General features: G+C 56.6%; 1 protein-coding gene across 9 annotated transcripts in view; it reads left to right on the top strand.

Annotated features, from left to right (window-relative positions):
• Positions 1-21,001, top strand: part of DAB2IP (DAB2 interacting protein) — a 186,691-nt gene that overhangs the window by 136,963 nt on the left and 28,727 nt on the right. The window contains exon 1 of one of the 9 annotated variants that reach the window (XM_032308610.1): positions 614-707. The exons of 5 other annotated variants lie outside the window; for them this stretch is intronic. In XM_032308610.1, coding sequence (XP_032164501.1) covers positions 673-707 — 35 coding nt within the window. In that variant the 5' untranslated portion in view covers positions 614-672. Of the gene's footprint in view, positions 1-613; positions 708-2,899; positions 3,813-9,454; positions 9,834-9,867; positions 16,694-21,001 lie in introns of those variants that run through there. 3 more of the 9 variants (XM_032308609.1, XM_032308613.1, XM_032308614.1) reach the window with 3 other exon arrangements.

Below are 21,001 nucleotides of genomic sequence, written 5' to 3'. Positions count from 1 at the left end.
CCAGTTGGCGAGACATCATCAGATCTTAAAGATGATACCACATCTGGACTCTGAACTTTTGGTAGGAGAATGACCTACAGGGTGTTTGTGTTCATCACACATTTATTTGAATGCCAGGACTTGAAGAATGGAGATGAATAGATCCCAAGGAGGGCCTGACAGGGGGGTCAGCAGGACTCCCTGGGGGAGGGAGATGCTGCATGAGGCAGGCCGGGAATTCAGGAAGAGGAAGGGGTGATTTCATACTTCCTGTGCCTGAGGACACTGGGAAAGCCTTCCCCCAGGTGGGGACAATTAAGCTGGGTCTGAAAATTTGAATGAGAATTAGGAGTAGGGGGAGGAGGGGTGAGCTCAGTGGGGAGCAAAGGTGTGGCCTGGAGGAAGGGCCGGGCAGGCCTGGGGCAGAGTGAAAAAGGAGAGCCTGTGGCTGGTTGCTCCTGTAAGGGTGAGGAGTGCCTGGGTGGGTAGGAGAGGCCTAGTGATCCGGGAGGCCTGGTTCTCCCAAGGTGCTGGAACCTGGCAGGAGTGACTGGATCTTGGCAGCCTCTGGAATTCCCCCCGCTATCTGTGGCCAAGTTACTGTGTGTTCTGTACTTTCACTTATTGTTCAAGTTGACTCTGAAAGGAGCTTACAGGAGGTTATGTAGCCCTCTGAGCTAAGGCTGGAAGGGTATGGAGGAGGGAGCTTATTCAAGGTCAAGCAGCTGGTGAGTGTGGGAGCCTGACTCGGGCTGTACATTTCCTGACCCCAAATACGGGCTTCTTTCTTATTTTTTTTAATTGAAGTACAGTTGGTGTACAATATTATATTAGCTTTAGGTGTACAACATGATGATTTGACAGTTACGTACCTTAAGAAAAAACTTGTTTCTTTTTAGCTTTTGACCCCCTCCTGTGGTAGCTGTCATATTGAGAAACCCCTATCTTAGGGGCCTCTTTTGTAGAACAAAAGCTTAAAACTGAGAGGACCCACCCACCAGCATGGTGGCTTCCTGCCTGGGGGTAATCTGGGAAGGCCTCCAGGAGAAAGAGGTTGTTAGAATTGGAGAGGGAGACTGAGAGGACCAGATGGGTAGTAGGTACAGATGGTTGTCTGGAGTGAGGCATATCTGCTGTCCGATGAAGCTAGGTCAACTTGTGCAAGTGACCAAGCTTCTCTGGACTTGGTTTTTTCATCTGTAAAGGGGTCACAGTCTTGGCCTTGCCTGTTTGTTGCCACACTAAGCTCAAGTAGGAGGTCTTGTAGGGCCTGCACCTAGTGGAGGTGCTTTGGAAATGTTCTCTGGCCCTCCTTCCTGTCGCCAGGGGCTTGCTTCTGCCCTAAGACCTCTCTTTCTCTCTCTCTCTCTCTCTCTCTCTGCTTATAGCCTCACTTCTCCCCTCTTCTGAAATTTCCCCTAGGACATTGGGATCTTGGGCTTGGAGCCCTCTGGGCTGTGGGTGTGGGCGGATGGAGATGTTGGGGGCTGCAGGCCTTCACCAGTGGTCAGGGTCACCATTGCCTAAATGGAGCTGAGCCCAAGTGAGGACACTGCAGGGGATGCAGTGAATTACAGACTTCCCAGTTTGGGGGTTGCTTTGGAGCCACAGTCAGACCTCTTCACCAGCCTTTCGTGCTCCAGCCAGAGTCCTGGCTGTCTGCACTCAGTAGGTGCTAGACAGTCTGGCACTTGATAGGAGCTCAGATGTTTGCCAAGGGACTGGAGCAGGCTGAAACCACCATGAGCTGAACTGGGACTTGTGATGTCTCTGGATATAGAAGCCAAGGAGGAGGCAGGACCCCCAGCAAGGGCTGTATACTCTCCCTACCCCCACTTCTCCATCCATATTTACATGGTGGGATTGGATGCGGTTATCTCATTTCTCATGTCTCAGAAAGCTGTGTGGCAGCCAAGCCAGTGGAGGCTTCTGGGTGCTGGGCCCCAGCTTGATTAACCCTCCGGGTGGTGACTGTAAGAGAAGGTGTTCCCTGTGGGTGACAGAGGCTCACTATGTAGCCGGCTCAAGTGTAATGGAAAAGGGGTGACTCCAGGCCAAAATGTTGAGTTGATTGGGGGTGCCCTTCCCAGAGGGATTTGTGTTTCTGTGTGACCTGAAGATGAGTCTCTATGCCAGAGCGTGGTGTGGCACTTGGGCCTGTGTGTCAGACTGGGTCTGCCTGCCCCCATAGCCTTCCCAAACCTGGGCAGCTGACCTTGCTCACCCAAGCGCCTCCTCCGTCCTGGTAGTTAAACCTACTCCGGTCATCGTGGCCCCATCCACGATGTGGGTGTGTGGGTGCTTCCCTACAGGAGATGAACCGGGTGAGAGAGGGAACTTGAACTCAGGACTGCTGCGCTGGGGTCTGCGCCAGTGACTTGGGTAAGCAAATCCCTGGCTTTGCCGGTAACTCCGCCTTCGTTCATACTTTAGAAATGTTTGAATGGAAGTGCGAGGTGGCAGGGGAGTGGGGAAGCTCTGGGCTGCGGCTCCGAGCCGGGGAGCCCGGGTGTGGCCTCCGGAGCGGCGGATCTGGCGGGGGCGGCCTGGCGGGAGGGCGCAGCGGCCGGGCCGGAACAGAAAGCAGTTTCAGCTGCGGACAGCTGGCCACGCAGACCGGCGCCGCCGCGGGGCCTGGGAAGGGCGGGACGTGCGGCTCCCAGTGGGCGGGGCCGGCGGCTGGGGGCGGGGCCGGCAGCTTCCGGCCTGGGGGAATGGGGCGTGGAGCCGCCCGAAGGAATGCGCCGGGAGCCGCTGGCGTAGAGGCGCTTTGGCACGTCCCCCGAGTTACCCCGCTCAGCTTCCCGAGCTGTGACAGGTCTGTGATAGGTCTGTGACAGGCCAGCCAGAAAGGTACCGAAAGATATTCCTCAGCACATATGCCACTGCCTGCTTTGTGCCAGACACTGGTCGGAGGTGTTCGGTCTTACCAGGGTGACCAGGTCCCTGTTCTTACAAACCTTTCCTACGGTGGGAGAGAGAACAAGATGACTTAAGATCAGGGCTACGAGGAAAGTGAAGCCGGGGTGTAACTTGGGGGTTGGGGTGGAAGTTACACCTTTAGCTAGAGTGGCCAGGGACGGCCTCTCCCAGGACACTTGATATGAGACTTGATATGAGACGGGAATGAGGCGAAACCAGCCTTGTGTAGAGCCAGGGCCGCTCAGAGGGAATAGCAAGTGCAAAGGCCCAGAGGCGGGACTGGGGCAAGATATGACCCGGGGCGGAGTCAGCGCTTCATGGGAGGAGCCTGCAACGGACCTCTCTGGCTGAGGTTCCTCCAGCTTCCTGGACCCAGAGCTTGGCGCCAGGTCTGCACCCTGCCCCCGTGCTCTGGGAGGAAGACTTGCCTGTGGCTGGAAGCAATTGTTGGTTTTCAGGAGTCTTTCTAGACTTCTTGGATGTTGTGCCATGTGGTTACCTGTATGGAAGACTGTAATTTTCCACTTGTTCTCTGAAGGACCCGGAAATCTCTAGATGTTGTCACCGCTGTGTTTTTTTTTTTTTTTTTTTTAAGTCATTTTTGAAATTTCGGCTTGGAAGACCGATTCAGCATGTGCTTTGCAGGAAGGGGAGGCACGCCTGAACACACCTCTTAGATGCTGGCCCGACCGGAGAGGCCCCCTGATCTGGCTGGGAGAGGCACTTGGCTGCAGGCCATTCTCAGGAATGGGCCTCTGTGGCCTCGGACTCCTTGGTGACAACCTTGGCAAGATTCTGGGCCGGGCCAGAGCTCTGTGGAGACCCGGTCAACCTCGCAAACCAGATCGGGCTCCCAGGCGCCCAGTGCGCAGACGGGGGTCATTTGAAAGAACTGCGATTCCACTGCCAAGGTCTGTGGGGGGCTCCGTGGGAGGAAAGGGGCACAGGAAACTTACTCCCTGGTGGGTGGGCACAGATCTAGCTAGAAGGTGTGGGGCTATTTCTCCAAGGAGGCCCAGCCCTGGGACATACCCCTCACCAGGGTCCAGGGCCTCCTTGGTGTGCTGAGGAGGTCTACAACAGCAACCCTTTCTTATCTCTGAATGGCCCACAGGCACTGAATGGGAGGCTTCCCCAAGGGCTTGGGAAGAGTGAAGGTGGGGCTGGGGTTGCTAGGCTGGCTTCTCTCCTGGGACTCAGGAGCTCTTCTGAGGGAGCATCAAGTCTGGGTGGCAGGGTGGAGAGAGGCCCAGGAGCACAAGACCAAGGAGGCCAAAGCAGGAAGACTCTGGGGTGCCTGGAAGGTAACCTAGGCCCAGGGACTGGCAGGGTTGCCGAGGTGAGGGCTGTGAGAAGGGGGCTTTGACCTCAAGCCGCCTGGTGAGGAGTGAGTGAGGGCCCCGGGCTGCTGTTCCCTTAGCCTGGGGCTCCCAGCAGGCCTCTTGGAGACAGATTTAATAATCCTAGCCTGTCTCTCTGGCGGTTAGTGTTGCAGGAGAGAAGCTTTACTCCTAAAACTTTTATTGATCAAGACGCTAATAAAAAGTAAAAGGATTTTTGGAGCAAGGTGTTTTTTTTGTTGTTGTTGTTTTTGGCTTTTGGTTTTTGTTTTTTTTTTTTTCCTTTTTTCCTACTGGAGCAAAGAACATCAGAGCCGTAAAACACAAATCTGTTTTCCTTCCTCTCCCTAGATTTAGGGCTGGGGGTGGGATTTGGCCTTGTTCAGATTTCCCCTCTTCGGGAAGTCTTGCCTGACTGCACTGGCCTTGTGGTCATTCCTCTGTTTTCCAGTAGTTCACCAGAGCTGCCTTTGCTCATCTGGTCTGTTCCCCAGAAGGGTCGAGGGTAGGGCTTACAGAAGCCTGAGACCCGGAGGCAGTGAAGGGCATCTCCCCTAGGAGATAGTGAAGGCTTGCTCTTGACTTCTCAGGCTTTTTTTCTTTTTTCTTTCTTTTTTTTTTTTTTAAAGATTTTATTTATTTATTTGACAGATCACAACTAGGCAGAGAGAGGAGGAAGCAGGCTCCATGCTGAGCAGAGAGCTCGATGTGGGGCTTGATCACAGGACCCTCAGATCATGACCTGAGCCGAAAGCAGAGGCTTAACCCACTGAACCACCCAGGTGCCCCACTTTTCAGGCTTTTTGGGTTTGGTTCTTTTGCTGCCTTGTTCTTCATTTCATAAACACTTCCTGAGCTCCAACAGCCTGCTCTAGCCTCACTTCTGACGCAGAAATAGAAGATGCGGCCATGGCCTTGTAGAGCTTGCCTTCTGTCAGGAGAGACAGATGCTCGTAAATAAGCGGGAAAGCAGAGTAATTCTGGATTGGGGAAAGTCGTCCTACTGAAATGTAAGTCAGGGATGTTTGTCTCCTCTGTTTGGCACCTTGTTTCCCAGTCCTAAAATAGTGCCTGGCCTGTAGTTTGCACTAAATAAATATTTGCTGGGTGAATGAGCCAAACTCTATGAAGAAAACAAGTGTCTCAGTGGGGAGTAATGGGGTGTGGCAGGACCTGTGATAGCTGTCCAGGGGCTCTCCATGGGGAACAACCGAGCTCCAGCTGCTGGCGATTCCCTGAGGCCTTGCCCTGGCGGAGGGGAAAGGAGAAGGCCCACCGAGGCGGCTGCGAGTACAAAGTCCCCAAGGCGGGAAAGCAGAAGCTCCGGGGGTGGGTGGGGGTTGGGTTTGGTGGATGAGGTCAGAGGGCAGGCACCTGCCTACTTCTTCCACCTGGGGAGGAGGGTGGATTTATTCAGAGTGCTGTAAGGTGTATTGGAGGAGTTTCTCACCCCAGGCTTAAATAATCTGATTTACATTTCTATACTGTCCCTCTGGCTCCCTGGTAGGGCTGGGAGTGAGGCTGCAGGCTGGGGCAAGTGAGGGAGCTGTGAGAGGGGTAGTAGGTTTTGCTGATGGATTGGATTCTGAAGGCTGGGGTGGGGTGGGGGGTGTCCCGGGCTCCTGAGTCTTTACTTCGGACATTTTTCCTTAAGGGATCCAAGAGAAGATGTCAGCCCAGCATGTCCTTTGTGAGTCGGGAGCTCAGAGGAGGGGAGGGCTAGGGATAGAACTCAGAGGGGCCTTGAGCACACTAGAGTTGATGAAAGCAAAGGAACCGATGAAACTCCCAAAGCAAGGTGTTCTACTGAAAGGGAGTGCCCCCAGGTTAGAGCCTGAGCAACTCCAGTCCCCCCCAACCCAGGGAAGGGGCCGAGGTAGCAGGAAAGGCGCTGGGAGAACCTTAGGTGTTGGTGGCAGGGAGGGAGGAGGAACACCAGAGGGTCTGGTGGCCTGGGTTTCGGGGGGGTGTGGGCTGTCTTCTGTCAGTAAAGAGGATAGAAACTGTTGGCCGTGGCCCCATGAAGGCCCTTGGGGACCATGAGGAGAACCACTGGGGTCAGGATAGGTGAGTTGGATAGTAGAGTAGGAGGCAGTGGTGTCAGGGAAGGGCAGGAAGCACCAGCCAACCCGGGAAGCAGGGGAGGATGGGGTAAGGGCACAGACCTTCCTCTCGCTTCTGGGTTTACCAGGTTTACCAGGGTCTTGCCCATTCCTCTCAACCCTGCACCGCATCCGAATCCTCTGAGCAGAATCCTTGGAGGCCGATGCAGAGGGCTGGAGGGGTGCCCTAACGTGCTCTTGAACCCCTGTCTGGGCTCCTCTCGCCCTTTCTCAGCAGAGCTCGCTCACCGCCCTGTTGGCTCACTTTTTCTGGTTCGTGGGACCTCCTGACCCCCGTTCTTCCCCATCTCCCTACTTCGTCTCTCTCTGGGTCCAAGGCCCCCCCTAGAGAAGAGCATGTGGAACTGGATTTGCTTGGAGGGTCTTTCTTCTTTGTCAGAGCACGCTGGACTTCATTTACACTGGTAACTTTGCTCTGGAAAGCTCCTTTGTGTGCTGGGCATCCAGAGAAGTTTGAGGTCTTTTTCAGGGTATTTTGGTGGCCAGAACCTGGACCTTCCCCCAAGGCGTGGCTGGCTGTGTGGGGAGTTTAGAATGTGTTTGGCTTGTGGGTGGACAGGGTAGGGTTGGGGACAACCTAAGTTCTAATGGTCCTCAGGTGGGGGTTCCCAGCAACTGTCGAATGAATGGCACTCGGATGTTTGCGTTTTGGGGCTCCCAGGTTGTTTGGTTAAATGCTTCCTCTGCTGGTTAACCAGTGTTTTCACATCTGTTATCTGCAGGGGGTGTTTCTTCATTTCATACCTGAAGAAACTGTGGCCCAGGAAAGTGAAAGGTCTTGCCCAGAGGTCACAGTTGCTAGGTAACATCACCAGAATTGCACACCAAGCCTGCAGACCCCCCACGAGGCTGCCCTTAGGGACCAGCCTTGGGGGGTGCGGTGCGGATGGTGGGGTGCAGGGCGCACGGTCTCCTGTGCCTTCAGAGCAGTGGCCATTTGCTGTGCCGGGCTGTAGGGCATTCCTCCTGACCACCTGTTTCCTGTGGCAGTCCAGACCCTCCCTTCCCTGGCTCTAGGCTCCAGGAAGATAGGATGAGGCAGCCTTGAACTGGGTCAAGCCTTGGGGGGTCCCCAGCTTCTGGGAGGCTGTTTGTGTATGGCTTGTATGGCTGTTGCAGAAATCCCCTCAGGAAAGCAGGCTCAGCTGCACAGCATCCCGGGGAGACACCCGAGCAGGACAGGGCCTGCCCCCTCACTGGGGACCGAGGAGACTCAGAGACGGCAGGGGTGGGGCTGGGCTGCCCCTGGAGGGGTGGCTTGTGTGCTCCCTCCCCATGGGCCGGGTGCCTCTGCACTCTTGCTTCCCTCCTCCCACCCAGCAGACCCCGGTAGCCTGGGGCCGGTGCAGGACAGAGGCAGGCTCTTTCCAGGTTTCTTTCTTTCTTTTTTTTTTTTTTTTAAATATTTTATTTATTTTATTTGACAGACAGAGATCACAAGTAGGCAGAGGCAGGCAGAGAGAGAGAGGAGGAAGCAGGCTCCCCACTGAGCAGAGAGACCCATGCGGGGCTCGATCTCAGGACCCTGGGATCATGACCTGAGCCGAAGGCAGAGGCTTTAACCCGCTGAGCCACCCAGGCGCCCCTCTTTCCAGGTTTCTAAGGATTTGGGCCATAGCCCTCTGCCTCTGCCCCGCCCCGCCCCACTGTCTCCGTGGCTTTCTGGCCTGGATGTTTCTTGGGGAGGGCAGGCACCTGGGAAGAGCGACAGAGTAGTCTTGCCTGTTAGTCCCTGAAAGTTCCAGGTGGATCCCCCCTCTTTACAGGGGGCTTCTGAGGACCCGAGGAAGAAGTGACTTGTTCAGGGTCACTACCCAGTGAGCTGGTTTCCTACTTTGTCTCCCAGCATATCATGGGGACAACCTCTTGCAGCCTAGCTTATCTGGCTGCTCTTTGTAAAGTGCTCGCTCTGAGCTGGGCCTTGTTCTGTAACTTATCAGTTCCTCATAACCCCCCGTTGGGGGGTTAAGTACTGTTATTGCCCATTTTACAGAGAGGGGCTTGTCCTCGACCCCCTGAGTTACAAGTCACATGGCCCGCATTTGAACTCAGTCTCTTCTTAACCAGCAGCCTACCCAGCTTCAAGCTTATGTGATCGCTGGGTTCTCTAGAATCAGAAACAAAAACAAAATGGTCAACCCTTGAAGGACCTGGCCCTCGCAGAGTTAGGCCCAAGGACACTGTCTGGCCTTGGCCGTTCTCATGGAGGATGGCCACACACCACTTGCAGCGTGCCCAGCCACTCCAGATGCCAGGAAACAGTCCACCTCTCTTGGAGTGTTTGTTAGACCAGGTACCAAGGCTTTAAGTCTCCTTTCCTCACTTCTGCCCACTCCTATTCTAGCAGCTCAGCAGGACCTGCCTCCCCCTGGAGCCTCAGGGCCTCTGGAGAGCACTCAGCCCTGCAGCCCTGCCTCCTCCTTTCTCTTGGACAGTGGAAGGGCTTCGGCCGCTGAGCTTGGAAGGACGGCTCTCCTCACCTGTCCCTTCCTTTGGCCATACATCCTTTCCAGAAAGGGATGAGGGTCTGAGTGTCAAGCAGTCCTCCTGCAGGGCTGCAGACCTACTTCATCTCCCTCTACCTCCTCTTCTTTCCTTTTCCTGTATCTCACCCTTACCTAGCATCTGTGCAGTTTCCTGCTGTGTTGTGTCCAGGCGTGATTCCCAGTGTTTTCATCTGTAAGGGGGAAACAATAGAAGAGACCCCACAGGGTTTTGAGGCCCAAACTGAAAGCCTAGTGGCTGGGCACCTGCAACAAGTGAGTCCCCATCTACCCTCCACATTCTCCCCGTGAAGGAAGGTTGCTCGTGGGTGCGGAACAGGTCGGGCCTGCGGGTCAGGGTGGGGAAAATGGGCCTCCAGAGGGGGCAGGTGGGAGCCAGAAGCCTGGTTTCCTTATCTGTGAGATGGGGTGTGAGGACACGTGCCTGTGGAGGGCTGTGAGCAGTGCCCGGCAGTGCTAGCCGTGCTGTGTCCGGCCCATACTGAGTGCCGAAGAGAGCTGTGCTTTCTGCTCTTCCTGCTTCAGAGGTAGCTGCGTTTGAGGGCGTGGGGCGCTCTTCGGGTGAAATTTGAATTCTTACTGTTGTGTATTTTGTCTAGATTTCCTGAGAAGGCCACGCCTTCCATTCTGATCATGACTTTGGGGGAGTTTTTTGGGGTTTTGCCATCTTGTCTCCTGCATTGAAAAAGGGATCTGTGCCTTTAAGGCGCCGGCAGCCCCGAGTGGGACACTGGCCCTTTAAAAGCACATTACGGAGAGTTGGAACTTAGCCTTTGTTTAACTAGCAGTGATTAGTCCCAGCGGACAGGGCTGGAGTGGTATGTCTAGGACCAGACCGGAGGGCTGCGGACTGGCTGGGCCCACTGGGGGACAGCGGGCTGACCGGTGGCTGGCCTGGCCTCTCGCTTTCCCCCGGCCTGGTGATCCTGGTGGCTTGGGGACCCTGGTGGCCGTGCTGAGGGATGGTAAGTGGCCTGATTGTTCTAATCTGTCTGAGCAGAGGCTGGAATGTGGGCAGCTGCCAGCCCCAGGGCCCCCGACCAGCCTCCTGGGCCCAGGGAGCCCCAGTGAAATAGGTGGCAGCCGGCTGGTAGGGAGGGGTTGTCACAGGTACTCAGTCTTGGGAGGGACTCCGGAGTGCTCCAGAGATGGTGTCTCTGCAGACATCTCCCGCCTGCCCAGAATGTGGAAACAGTTAGATTAGCCCCGCCAAAAAGAGAAAAACTGAGAAGTGTTGCTGCTGGTTTTAGTTTTTACAGCCAAGCCTTGATGGCCTACCCCTTTGAGAACCGGGAAAGGCTAGGAATGGCCGAAAAGTTTTCTGAGCTGGGGATCTTGGCCTTTGCTCTGGGTGGCCCAACCCTCGGCTAGACTGGGTGGGGCTGCGCTGGGGTTTGGGGGCCATGTCATCTCCACCCCAGCTCCCCGGCCCCCCAGCAGGGCTCTTTTATATTCCCCCTCCCTTCCTGGATCTGTTCCCTGATCCCTGGGCCTGCTGGCCTGGAGTGTGTTCTGCCTCCGCGTACACATCTGAAACCCTGTTAGGAGCCGGGTCCTAACTGTGATGTGGCAGCCTTTCCTGGGGAAGTACCTCTGTCTCCAGGGAAGGCAGGGATCCGGCTTGTTAGTGGAGGGCTTGTGAGGAATAAATGAGCCAGTGCTGTGGAGTGCCAAGCGCTGTGCCGGGCACGTTCCAGCCTTGGTCCCAGCCAGCCTCACTGCCGTTTCCAGGGGGCTGGTGGTGGATCCGACACCTACTAGCAGGGTGTCCTTCTCACCATTTTCCAGACAGGGTCACATCAGAGGTGACAAAGGCAGAGCTCAGGGTACAGGTCTGGTGACCCAGAATTTCTGTAAGTTCTCTGAAAGCTGGTGCATGGGCTCACATGATTTTTGTAGTTTTGGTGAAAGCCTGAGGCTTTGACAAGCAGTGAAGACAGTTTGGAGCTGGAGCCCAAATGCTAGGCCTCCAACTCTGTCCCGTACCTGGGAATGGTGACCTTGGACAAGCTGCTGGACCCTTCCTCGCTTCCATGTCCCAGTGTCTGAGGGGTTGGGTGCATGGGTCAAACCCTGGAGGGGGTTCTTGGTTTTGCTGGGGCACATGTCATAGAGGTAGGGGGTCTTTGAGCCACGGTTCATGGATAAAGCAGACATAGCTGCTGGGTTGGGACCCATCTTGGATGCTATATTTGAAAGTATATGGCATTATTGGTTGGAATCCCATGGGCCAGGTGGCGAATGACAGATTGGGCTAGTTTATCCTAGAGGCAGCCAGTGTGGGGGGTTGTGGGGAGAGTTGGTGAGCTCTTGGAGTCTGGCATACTGTTTGGGCTTAGGAAGCCCCTTGAGGTCTCGAGCCTCTGTTTCCTTAACTGTAGTCAGGGGGCAGGGTTTTATGAGCATCAGAAGCCCACATTTAGTGGACCTATTACACTTCCCAGGTATGAGATGTTAACGGGTGAGGCAGGCACTGTAGAGCCACAGATGGCTGTGGCTTATGGTCACTAGGAGCAGGAGGAACTCAGCAGCTACACCCCACTTTCCTTTGACGTCTAGATTCCTGCCTTTGTTGGTGGCCTGGGAACCTGCGGCTCCCTGGCGGCCACCCTCTCCTGCTAGTTTGCTGCTGTTGAAAGACCAGGCTGTCTCCTACTAGTTAGAGTCTGGGAAGCAGAGCTCTGATGTCCCACTGAGACTCCCAGATACCAGGCTTAGGGATGACTAGGAAGCCCGGGTCCCAAGACCTCCAGGCTGTGTTGGTGTATTGGAGGCACCTGGTAGCTCTCTGCTGGGGTGCTGGGAATGGGGGAGGGTAGGAGGGCACCATTCCACCGGGAATGGGGGGCATAGTGAGGTTCATGAGCATGAGGAGCCTCGAGCAGGCTCTGGCAGGAGGGAAAGGCAGCCCATTTGTCAGGTAAAGAGGCCGAGGTGCAGGAGAGGCCAACTCGAGAACTCTGCTCTCTTGGCCCAGTGCCTGTTCCCATCTTTGACTCTTGTCTCCCTGAGACCACAAAGCTACTCTGTCCCAAATTGTGGCTGGAATTAAAAAGACAGCAGGGCTGGAGATGAGCACTGGGGCTGGAACCTAGGGTGTCTATGTTTGTTCCCAGATGTGTCTGTCCATCTCTCTTCCAATGGGGCTTGAGGTGCCTACTTAAAATGACAGCACTCTCAATCTTGCTGTTGGGGCTGGTATGTGGAATGGCCAAGGTTCTCTGGGCTCAGATGGCAGAGAGGCTCTTCAAGAGCCCCCATACAGGGAGGGCCAGGCGGGCCCTGCATGCTGGGCAGAGTGAGAGGCATCTTGGAAATAACTGTGTGCCCAGGGAGAAGCCAGGAACCTCCAGAGCAGTGCTGCTGGGTAGGGAAGGGGCAGAGTGTCCAGGCAAAGGCAGAACCAGGGCTGGTCATAGGGCTCACTGTGTGTCAGAGGTGGTGTCACCCCCATTTTACAGATGACAAACGGAGACATATGGAGTAATTAATGTGACCAAAGTCCCAGAGCTTTATTCTCATGTGTGTTTGTTTTTAAGGAAGGAGTCTTCTCCACATTGACCAGTCATCAGCCAGCACAGTGCCCGGAGCTGGGGCTGTGTTGACAAGGGGCTGGTCCTTGGTTGGGGCAGGAAGCTTGGTGACCAGGGATGGGGAAGACAGTCCACACATAGCTTTGTCACCCTAACGTGAACAGCCTGCACAGAACAGGAGGGGACATGCCATGACCCTTGGGTGTTAGGAGGGGAGAAGGTTCTGCCTCTGTCCCCATCCTCACATTTCTTGGAGGGGCAACCTGAACCTAGGAGGACTTCCCGGAGGTGAAGAGCTGGGAGGAATTAGATAAGCCAGAGGGAAAAGTGGCTTTCTTGGGGGACGGAAGTCCTTGGTTTTCAGTTCATTTGTTTTTTTATTTCATCATCTTTCACCCCACTTGGGTCATGAGTCCCCAGGGCCTGAGGCAGCTGTTGGCGGTATTTATGGTTGCTGCCCCGGGGGCTGGTGGAGTTGCTGGGGAACCAGTCAGAAACCAGTCCCACACTCGGTGGTGTGATCCGTGGGACCAAGGGGAAGGATGGGTGCGTTCATGTATGTGAGAAGGAGAGGGTACAGACAGCCTGCAGGGTAGGAGCAGCTCGGTGAGGGCCTTGAACCATTCTCGAGAGTTGTCCAAGTGGAGAAGGTGGGAAGGATGTCCGGCAGGGACCCAGCGTGTGCGCCGTGGGTTGCTGTGGGTCCTGGGAGACCTGTAGTGTCAGGGTTGCCGCACACGAGGCTGGGGGCAGTGCTCCTGGGGCTGGGAGTGGGGGGCTTAAGGTTTAGGGGCGTCACCCTCTTTAATCTTCCTGAGTGCCCTGGCCGGGCTCTTGGCTGTTTCTCCTGTGGAACAGCGAGGGGGCCGGAAAGCTGTCCCCACTCCAAAGCAGGAGGGGCACTCGGCCTTCAGCTCACTTTCGATTTGTCCAGATCTCATCCCATTCAATGAGTGTTCCTCAGATTCTCTTCTTTTAAAATTCAGGGCACTTCGCTGTTCTACTGAGGTTTATGAATGTTTAAAAACTGCTTTGCGGTCCCCAAAGTAATTTGACAAGTCTGACAGCTATTGATTAAAAACCTGAAATTATTCAGGCTGCAGGATGACTTGGGGGATTAGATGGAAAGTTTTTTGTTTCTTCTCACTCTGTGGGCCCCTTGCCCTCCCAGCCCCCCAAAAGACATAAGACGTAGGAGGTAAATGTGTTTCCGAATGTTTTTTGAAAACTCCATTAGGCTGCGGAAGGGCACTGGAGAGGGTGGGGATGGGGATCACCCCTCACGCCCCCGGTCTGGGCTCCAGCTCCGCAGCAGGCAGCAGTGAGGTGCCCTGGGAAGGCGCTGGAGGTGGTGGCAGCGGGGGGAAGCCATGTGCTCTTTCGTGTCTGGTCCCTTGCGCTCTTGGGCTGTGGACATGGTGGGGCTTCTGTGGCGCCCTTGGAAGCGGCCCAGCGGGTCAGGTGCTGCACCCCAGAGAGAGGAGGGAGCTGGTTCAGGGCTGCTATGCAGCAAGTCCAGGGGTCCGAGGGATGGGGTGGGGGGTAGGGTTGTGCAGGACAGGAGCCCTCCTGGCCAGGTCTTTCATCTCCCTCTCTGTGAGAGCCTCAGGCCTGGCCCAGTGTGAGCTGAGTACCAGCACTGGCCCCTTGAGGGGGATGAAGCCCTTTGGCTCTCAGCTCCCATTCTGCCCTGGGTGACGGGCCGAGGCACTCCGTTCTCCCAGCCTGTTTCCTCTGCTGTCTTAAAGCTTCCTTCGTCACATCCTTCAGATGAACTGGGGTGTGTAGGGGGAAAGTTGCCCCATGAGGTAGGGCTCTGCGGACCTATTTGAGTTCACGTTCCCCGTTTCTGCTAGGGCGATGCTGCCTTTTGTGCGGGGCTGTTGGGAGAAGGCTGAGCTGTGATGTGTGCACCTTGATAGGCATCTCTGTCCCACAGTTGGGTACACAGTAGGTACTTAGTAAGTGGCTGTTAAGTCCAGGCAGCCACAGTGTTGATCATTAAATCAGCACCTGTGGGGCACTTCCTAGGAGCCAGGCCTCGGGCTGCGCTATAACCATAGCACACGATAAGCCATCCGGTCATCCTGTTGTTGTGGTGGTGTAGACCTCCTTTGCTAGCTTGGCCCTGCGGCGTGGAAGGGAAGCACGGACTCCCAGGGGTCGGGTGAAGCCTGGGGACCAGCACTGCCCAGCCCAGGGCTCAGCATGTGGTAGAGATGGGGTCACACTGGTTCCAGTGACTGCTAGGGCCTGTCCCCTGGCCTTGGATGAGAGAACCCCAGGCTGAGAGGGACCATGCTTCCAGGCACTGTCATCCCAGGAAGACTTCCCAGGCAGGGCAGCCAGCCTCCTTGCCTTTTAAGGACAGACTCTGTCTCCCCCAGGCCCTGGGAGCCGCTAGGCAGCTGCATTCTTCTCCCCTCTCCTGGGACCGCAGCTGGGCCAGGAGTAAGCACTGGCCTTCTCAGCACCGGGTTCCCAGGCCAGCAGGGCAAGGCTGGGTGGGGAGAGATGGCTCTGCTGGGTGTTCTGGGTGGGGTGCTGCCCTGTTTGTGTCCTGCCGCTCGATTCCCAGGACGTTGGCGCCCACACCCCGACTGTGCTCCAGCTTTGGAGGGCAGAGTTTTCCAGCACAGCTGTCTGGACCGCCTGGCTGTGTCAGGCAGGAGTGAGTTTGGCCTGTTCTGACCTGACTCCGGAGTCCACAGGTGCCGCCAGCCCTCAGGCGGGCACCTCCTCCGTGGAGACCAGCCTCGTCCAGGATTTCTACCCCTTCCAGGTCTGGCTGTGGTCATGGGCAGCGGCAGCAGACCACACAATCATGAGTGGGAGCTTGGGTCAGGGGATGCTGTGCTTGGGACTCATAAGCAGAGGGGCTAAAGTGGCCCCTCGAAGGGTCTACTGACCACCCGTTCCTTTCATTCAGGAAATTAAGGGCCTTTTTTTTTTTGAGGTATCCCAGAGCATTTGGGTAGATGTAGTTTGTCCCCATTTTATAGATGGGGAAAATTGAGGCGTGGAGAAGGTGAAAAGACCAGAGTGGTCAGAGGAAAGGAACAGAAAATGGCCTGAGAAGTCCTTATCTCAGCACCCCAAATGTCAGGAGCATCACCCACCTTGGAAACAGCCTTCAGACAAGTCGGCAGGTCCTGTGTCGGCCTTGCTCGCAGCTGCACCCCTGCACTCACCGTGGTATCTGGCACTCACCCGCACATCTTACTTGATCCTTCTAACAGCCCTGTCGGGGAAGTAGGCCATTCTCCCTATTTATGGGTGCAGAAACTGAGGCCTGGAGAGTTGAATGACTTTCAAGTGATGTGGTTGAGTGGTTTTTTAAGGAATGGAGACTAGCTTTGCCGCTGTGGCTGGGCACCTTTGACACTAGGCCCTCCTACCCTCCTCCCTGTTCCCAGCTGTGAGGGGGGAGGACATGCATGCTTTTGCTCCCGGGGCTTACTTACTCCACTGCCTGCCTACCTGCGTGGCCTGTTACCCAGCCATCCTCCGGTAGGGCAGGCGTCCCCTCTGCTGCGTGCCTCAAGGGGCTACCAGCTCCTGCTTGCACAGTCCCACAGATAGGGTGCTCACTCCTTTAAAACCAAACCAGCCTGTGCCTGAGTAGTGACTGGCCTCTCCTGGTCCCAGCTCTGCCCTCTGGGGGCATGCAGGGCAGCTCCCTCTGCCCCTTTAAGACTTTGAAGGCAATTTGAATCTCTCATTTTCCAGGCTGTACAACATCTCAACTCACCCTGTCCGCTGGGAACATCCTCCCATGACAGAAAGGGCTTCTTAATTCTCGCAAGTTTTGTTTTGGGGTCTCCTCCCTTCTTGAAATAATGGGGTATTTGCTAAACTTCTGTGTTAGTAACCTTTGAAGAAAAAAAAAGCTGGAGTTGAAAAACAGCTCGTGGGTTGGCTGGAAGGCTATCAGATAAGACTGTGGCCCTAGAGCTGGGACAATGTCCTCTTGTTCCTGCTCCCTGGCCCTCACAATGAGCTGCTGTTGGGGCTTGGCTGTATCTCCAGCGGTGGCTCCGCCCGTGCCCGTGCCCGTGCTGGGCCCACGTTTCCTGGGCAGGGGCTGTCCCACGCTCACCAGCCCCCCTGGCTCTTGCCTCTGGACGTGGAATGAGTGGGTCATGGTGAGCAAGTCGGCTGGCCATGGCCCTCGGTGGCTCAGCTGCCTGTGGGGCGATGGAAGGTTGAAGGAGGCACGGATGGAGCTAGCCTTAGACTCTGCTGAACGGGTTCAGATCTCACTTGGCTGCTCGCCACCCATGCGATCTTGGGTGAGTTACCCGGCCCTTCTGGGGTGCAGCACCTTGGCCCTGGTAGGTTGTCCCGAGGAGACAGGTGGGAGAGCCGTACGGGGTGTGGGTCTCAGCCGCATGGCCTGGGCGGGAGCTCTTGTCTGCCCGGGGACACCAGGCGGCAGGCTGGTGGCAGCAGCATTTGGGCTGGGCTTCCACAGCTGAGAAAGAGAGAATTCGTTAGGCGGAGAGGTACGGGGAGAGGTGGTAGGGCTTCAGGAAATAGCATGGGCAAAGGGCCCCAAAGGGGGACGAGTCGGGAGGAGAGTCTGGGTCACTTGTCAGGGTGCGGTGTGAGGGGAGATAGAGAAGGCGTCTCGGGGAGGGCCTCAGTGCCAGGTTGAAGCACAGTGACGTGCTTCTCTTCGGGATGTGAGGGGACGGCAGAGGGATGGGGGTCACGCCGCGTCGGGTGGAGGGGCCCATCTGGTACGCTGGTGCTGCTGTGGTCAGATGGAGAAGGCTGGTGGGAGGCCCCCCCGCACTGCCCCCCAGGCCCTGGCCAAGACTGCTGGAGCGGAGGAGACCAGAGCAGGTCTCCCTCCCCCGTGGCCCGTGGCACTCCCGTCTGTGACGTGGGAACCGTGGTACACTCCCCTTCCCAGGAAGTACGAGGATTCCATGCCATGGAGGTAAAGGCCTGAGCAGAAGGCCTCAGCTTGTGGGGGGACATGGGGCTTTTGGTCCTTGGGGTCTGATGAGGGTCTAGAGAATCCATTGTGTCTAGGACTCAGAGATGTCTCAGAGGGTGGGGCAGTGGGGGGGGTGTGGCCACGGAGGGTACGATGAGCCATCTGGCCTTGGGAGAGGTGGAGGGAGCTCCCCATAACTGGACAGTGCCAGGACAGGGGCATCTCTCAAATTCTGGGGGAGCCCTGGGGTGCTGCTCCTGGGACCTGACCTCGAGCAGACAACCGCTGTGATCAACGCTTGGGTTGTCTTTGTCCCTTTTCCCAGTCACTGGGATTGAAGTAACCCAACCAGCTCAGGGAGGATTGCCCCCATCCCAGCTGAGCTCCTCCCCCTTCGCAGAGCTTAGCTGACCTTGGCTGCTAGGATACTGTGGCTTTGGTCTGGGAACCTCAGGGGCCCTGAATCTTCTTTCTGAGACAGATCCAGCCCTACCCACCAGGAGTCCCCAGCCATGCAGGAAGATGGTCTGTGACAGACCTTCCCAGCATGGCCTGCTGACTCTCAGGGGTTGGGGCCATTGCACGGTTGCTGTCTCCGGGGAGTCCGGGAAGGCTTCATGGAGGGTGTGCTGATGTTGAGTATTGAAGTTTGGATAGGACGAGGGGACGACATATGCCTGGAGGCCTACCTGAGGGAGCTGTGAGTCCTGGGGAAGAGCAGCCCAGGGTGAGGGAGAGCAGGCAGAGGGACCCCAGCAAGCGGGGCTGGTACTGAGTTTCATGCATTCCTGGCCAGGAACCCCTCTTCTGCTCCAGGGCCTGAGAATCGCCTCTCTCTGACAGTCCTCTTTATAGCACTTCAGTGTCTGCTCCTTTCTGTTGGGTTTTGTTTGAAGCAAGGCCCTTCTTTTTCAGATAAGGAAGTGGCCCCCAGGGGGTTGAAGTATGGAGGGGACACCAGCCCCTGGGCCTGCCCTCTCGGAGCAGGCTTGTCTCTCCCTGGTGAAGTGGGGGTGAGCTCAGTATTTGCTTATTGGCCATGTGAGGTTTCAGCAAAGGGATATATGTGACATTTCCTATGGGCACAGCCCAGAGTGCCAGCTCTGCTCTGGTGAGGAGGGCCAGGCGCATGGAGCCCGCAGTCTGGACTGAGACCTGAGCCCAGTGAAGTCCCATGGCATCCCTGGCGGGGTTGTTGTGAGAATGAGCTCAGACCAGGGCTGCAGCAGTGTGAAGGCTTTTGCTCCCCTTAGTGTGGTGGCTCTGGTCTCCAGGGACCACAGGAGGTCGTTGGGGTAAGCCATCATGGGACAAATCTGGGTGTTGGAGGAGGCCACACAGTGGGACTTTTGGATCACCTTCTCTTAACGCTAGCCGTGGAGTGGCAGGGAGGGACCTGATGTGGGGTTAGGGGTCACAGAGACCTGTACACAATGGCATCAGGCTCCAGACCCCCGCACCACACAAGGCAGCCGTGGGCAGGACTCCCAGACCAACCAGGCCCCCATTGCAGCAGGGGCCTTGGGCAGATCAGGTCACTGCTGCTCCCTGAGCCCCTTACCTTTCTGTAAAATGGGTAGATGAATGTTGCTGGTGAAAGGGATGTGGAAGTGAGCAGCTGGGTGTCCTGTGCCTGATGGAGGCGGGTGCTTCTGGGTGGAGAACCTCCCGGCAATGGAGTGGGAGCAAGGCAGTAGCTGGCAGCTGGTCTTAGGTCGGGAGACTGAGCCTCTTGCTGCCCGCTGGGAGCCTGGGCAGTCTGCGGTGCCCTCCACCCTTCTCCCTGCCTCATTGGGCTTTTTGGCCAGCTTATAGGTGAGCGAAACACCACCCTAAGATGCTGTTCCGAGGCAAAGGCAGGGCTAGGTGAAGGCCTACTTTGACTCATTGATGGCACGGACTGGTGTAGAGTATTAGGAGGTCCTGCAGGCCTGGGACAGGGCTGGCTTCCTGGACGAGGTGGTTCCTAAGCCATTTGGTGATACTTCTGGTTTCAGGAAGTGACCAAGTGACAATTTTTCCTTCCCAAGCCCTAGTCATTTTATCAGCCACCACGAGGGACACATTCAGCCTCTGTCAGGACCTTTTACCCTGGCGGGGTCACAGCAGAACAGCTCTCTCTAGGCCTCTTGTGCCCCTTTTCTCTCCCACCAGGAGCCTTTTGGGGAGGAGGGGAACAGGTGGACTCAGGCTGAGTGGGAAGGATACGTGTCTGCCTGCAAATCAGGAGCCCCGGCCCGCTGGTCCTGTCCCTACCCAATGGGGCAGCACTTCGAGCCTGGCCCTCTCCTGTGCAGAAACAGACTGGCACACCTTGGAGTAGCTACTGGCTGGCCCGGGTGTGGCCTCTGCTCCAGTCCCCCAGCCTGGAGAAGCCCCTGGGAGGTTGGGAGAGTCACGGCTGCCCAGCTGCAGCCAGGATGCCCTAGCTGTGAGTTTGCCCACGGCCTCTCTTCAGCGAGGAGCCTTCCCAGAGAGGCCTGGGCCAGCTGGGGCGTGTTTATGGAGCAGAATGGTGAGGAAGGAAGAGGAGGGTTCTGCAGCCATAGGTTCCAGGCCTGGCTGCTTTGAGGTCTGACCTGGACTGCGAGGCTCCTGGGCTATAAAACCAGAGCCCCCTAGCTTTCCCTGGGCAGGACCAGTCTGTTGAACCGTGACTCCCTTTGCACTTCCTAGGTCCATACTCTGCCCTCCCAGCATGCTTACCTGGCAGGAGTTTCCAGGCTGGGTCAGAAAGCAGCCTGATCCTGGTCTGCCGGCTGGGTTTCCAGTCCCGGACAGCAAATGTAGGGGCGGTGAGTCCCAGCCCTTCCTGGGCGGGGTGACTTTTCCAGCCTCTGGGGCGGGGCTTCTCTTGCACTGAGCTGTGAAGCCCCATCCTGGGAGGGAGGCCTGGAGTCTGCCCCATGTGGTGGACAGCCCGGGGTGGCCTATTGCAGCTGAGGGGACTACAAACCTACCCCCAGCCCAGGCCAGTGCTGTGATGGGGGCGGGGAATGGGCCCCTGGAGCAGGACCTGGGGAACTGGTTAAGGTCAGGTGGTGTGGTGGGCCACTGCGTGTTTGGGAAAGCCGCCTTCTGGGGACAGGGTGCCAGAGAGGCGGAGCCAGTGTAGCTGTGTATGCCACTGGCCTGGAGTCTCTCTAGGCTCTACGTGTGAGTTTGGGGGTTTGGCCTGGCTCTAACCTGACCTCAGCCTGCTCCACAGCTTCCCTCTGGTCTGCGCATTCCCCTCGAGCTCTCAGGAGTCCTGCGTGAACCCATCTGTTCAGCTTGAGTGATCTGAGCCTTACCCTGTGCCAGCTTCATGCTGGGCATGGTGGGGAGCAGTTGCAGGGAGGCTCACTGGGGCTCCCTAGGGCTGGGGTCCCACTTCTGGCTCTGACTCTCATGGAGTGCCTAGCACAGGACTCCATGTTAGAGAAGGCTGTTGCCATGGACATGAAGAGTCTAAAGGGTGGAGAGTGGCTTCTTGAAGCCTGGGCAGGGCCTGTAGGCTCATCTCTGGATTCCTGAGCCCCCACATTGTGGGCCTCTGTTCCCCCTTAACTCCAGTGGGCGTAGAGATAAGGGCTACAGCATTGTGACCTGTGGGAAGTGTCTGGTGCCCCTGCCGGATCTTCCTGCCTGAGGTGTGGTCTTTGCTGAGACAGGG

The sequence above is a fragment of the Mustela erminea genome, chromosome 12, assembly GCF_009829155.1.
Source record: "Mustela erminea isolate mMusErm1 chromosome 12, mMusErm1.Pri, whole genome shotgun sequence".
Taxonomy (NCBI): Eukaryota; Metazoa; Chordata; class Mammalia; order Carnivora; family Mustelidae; genus Mustela; species Mustela erminea.
Note: the sequence above shows the minus strand (reverse complement) of the source record. Positions and strands in the feature narration are given on the sequence as shown.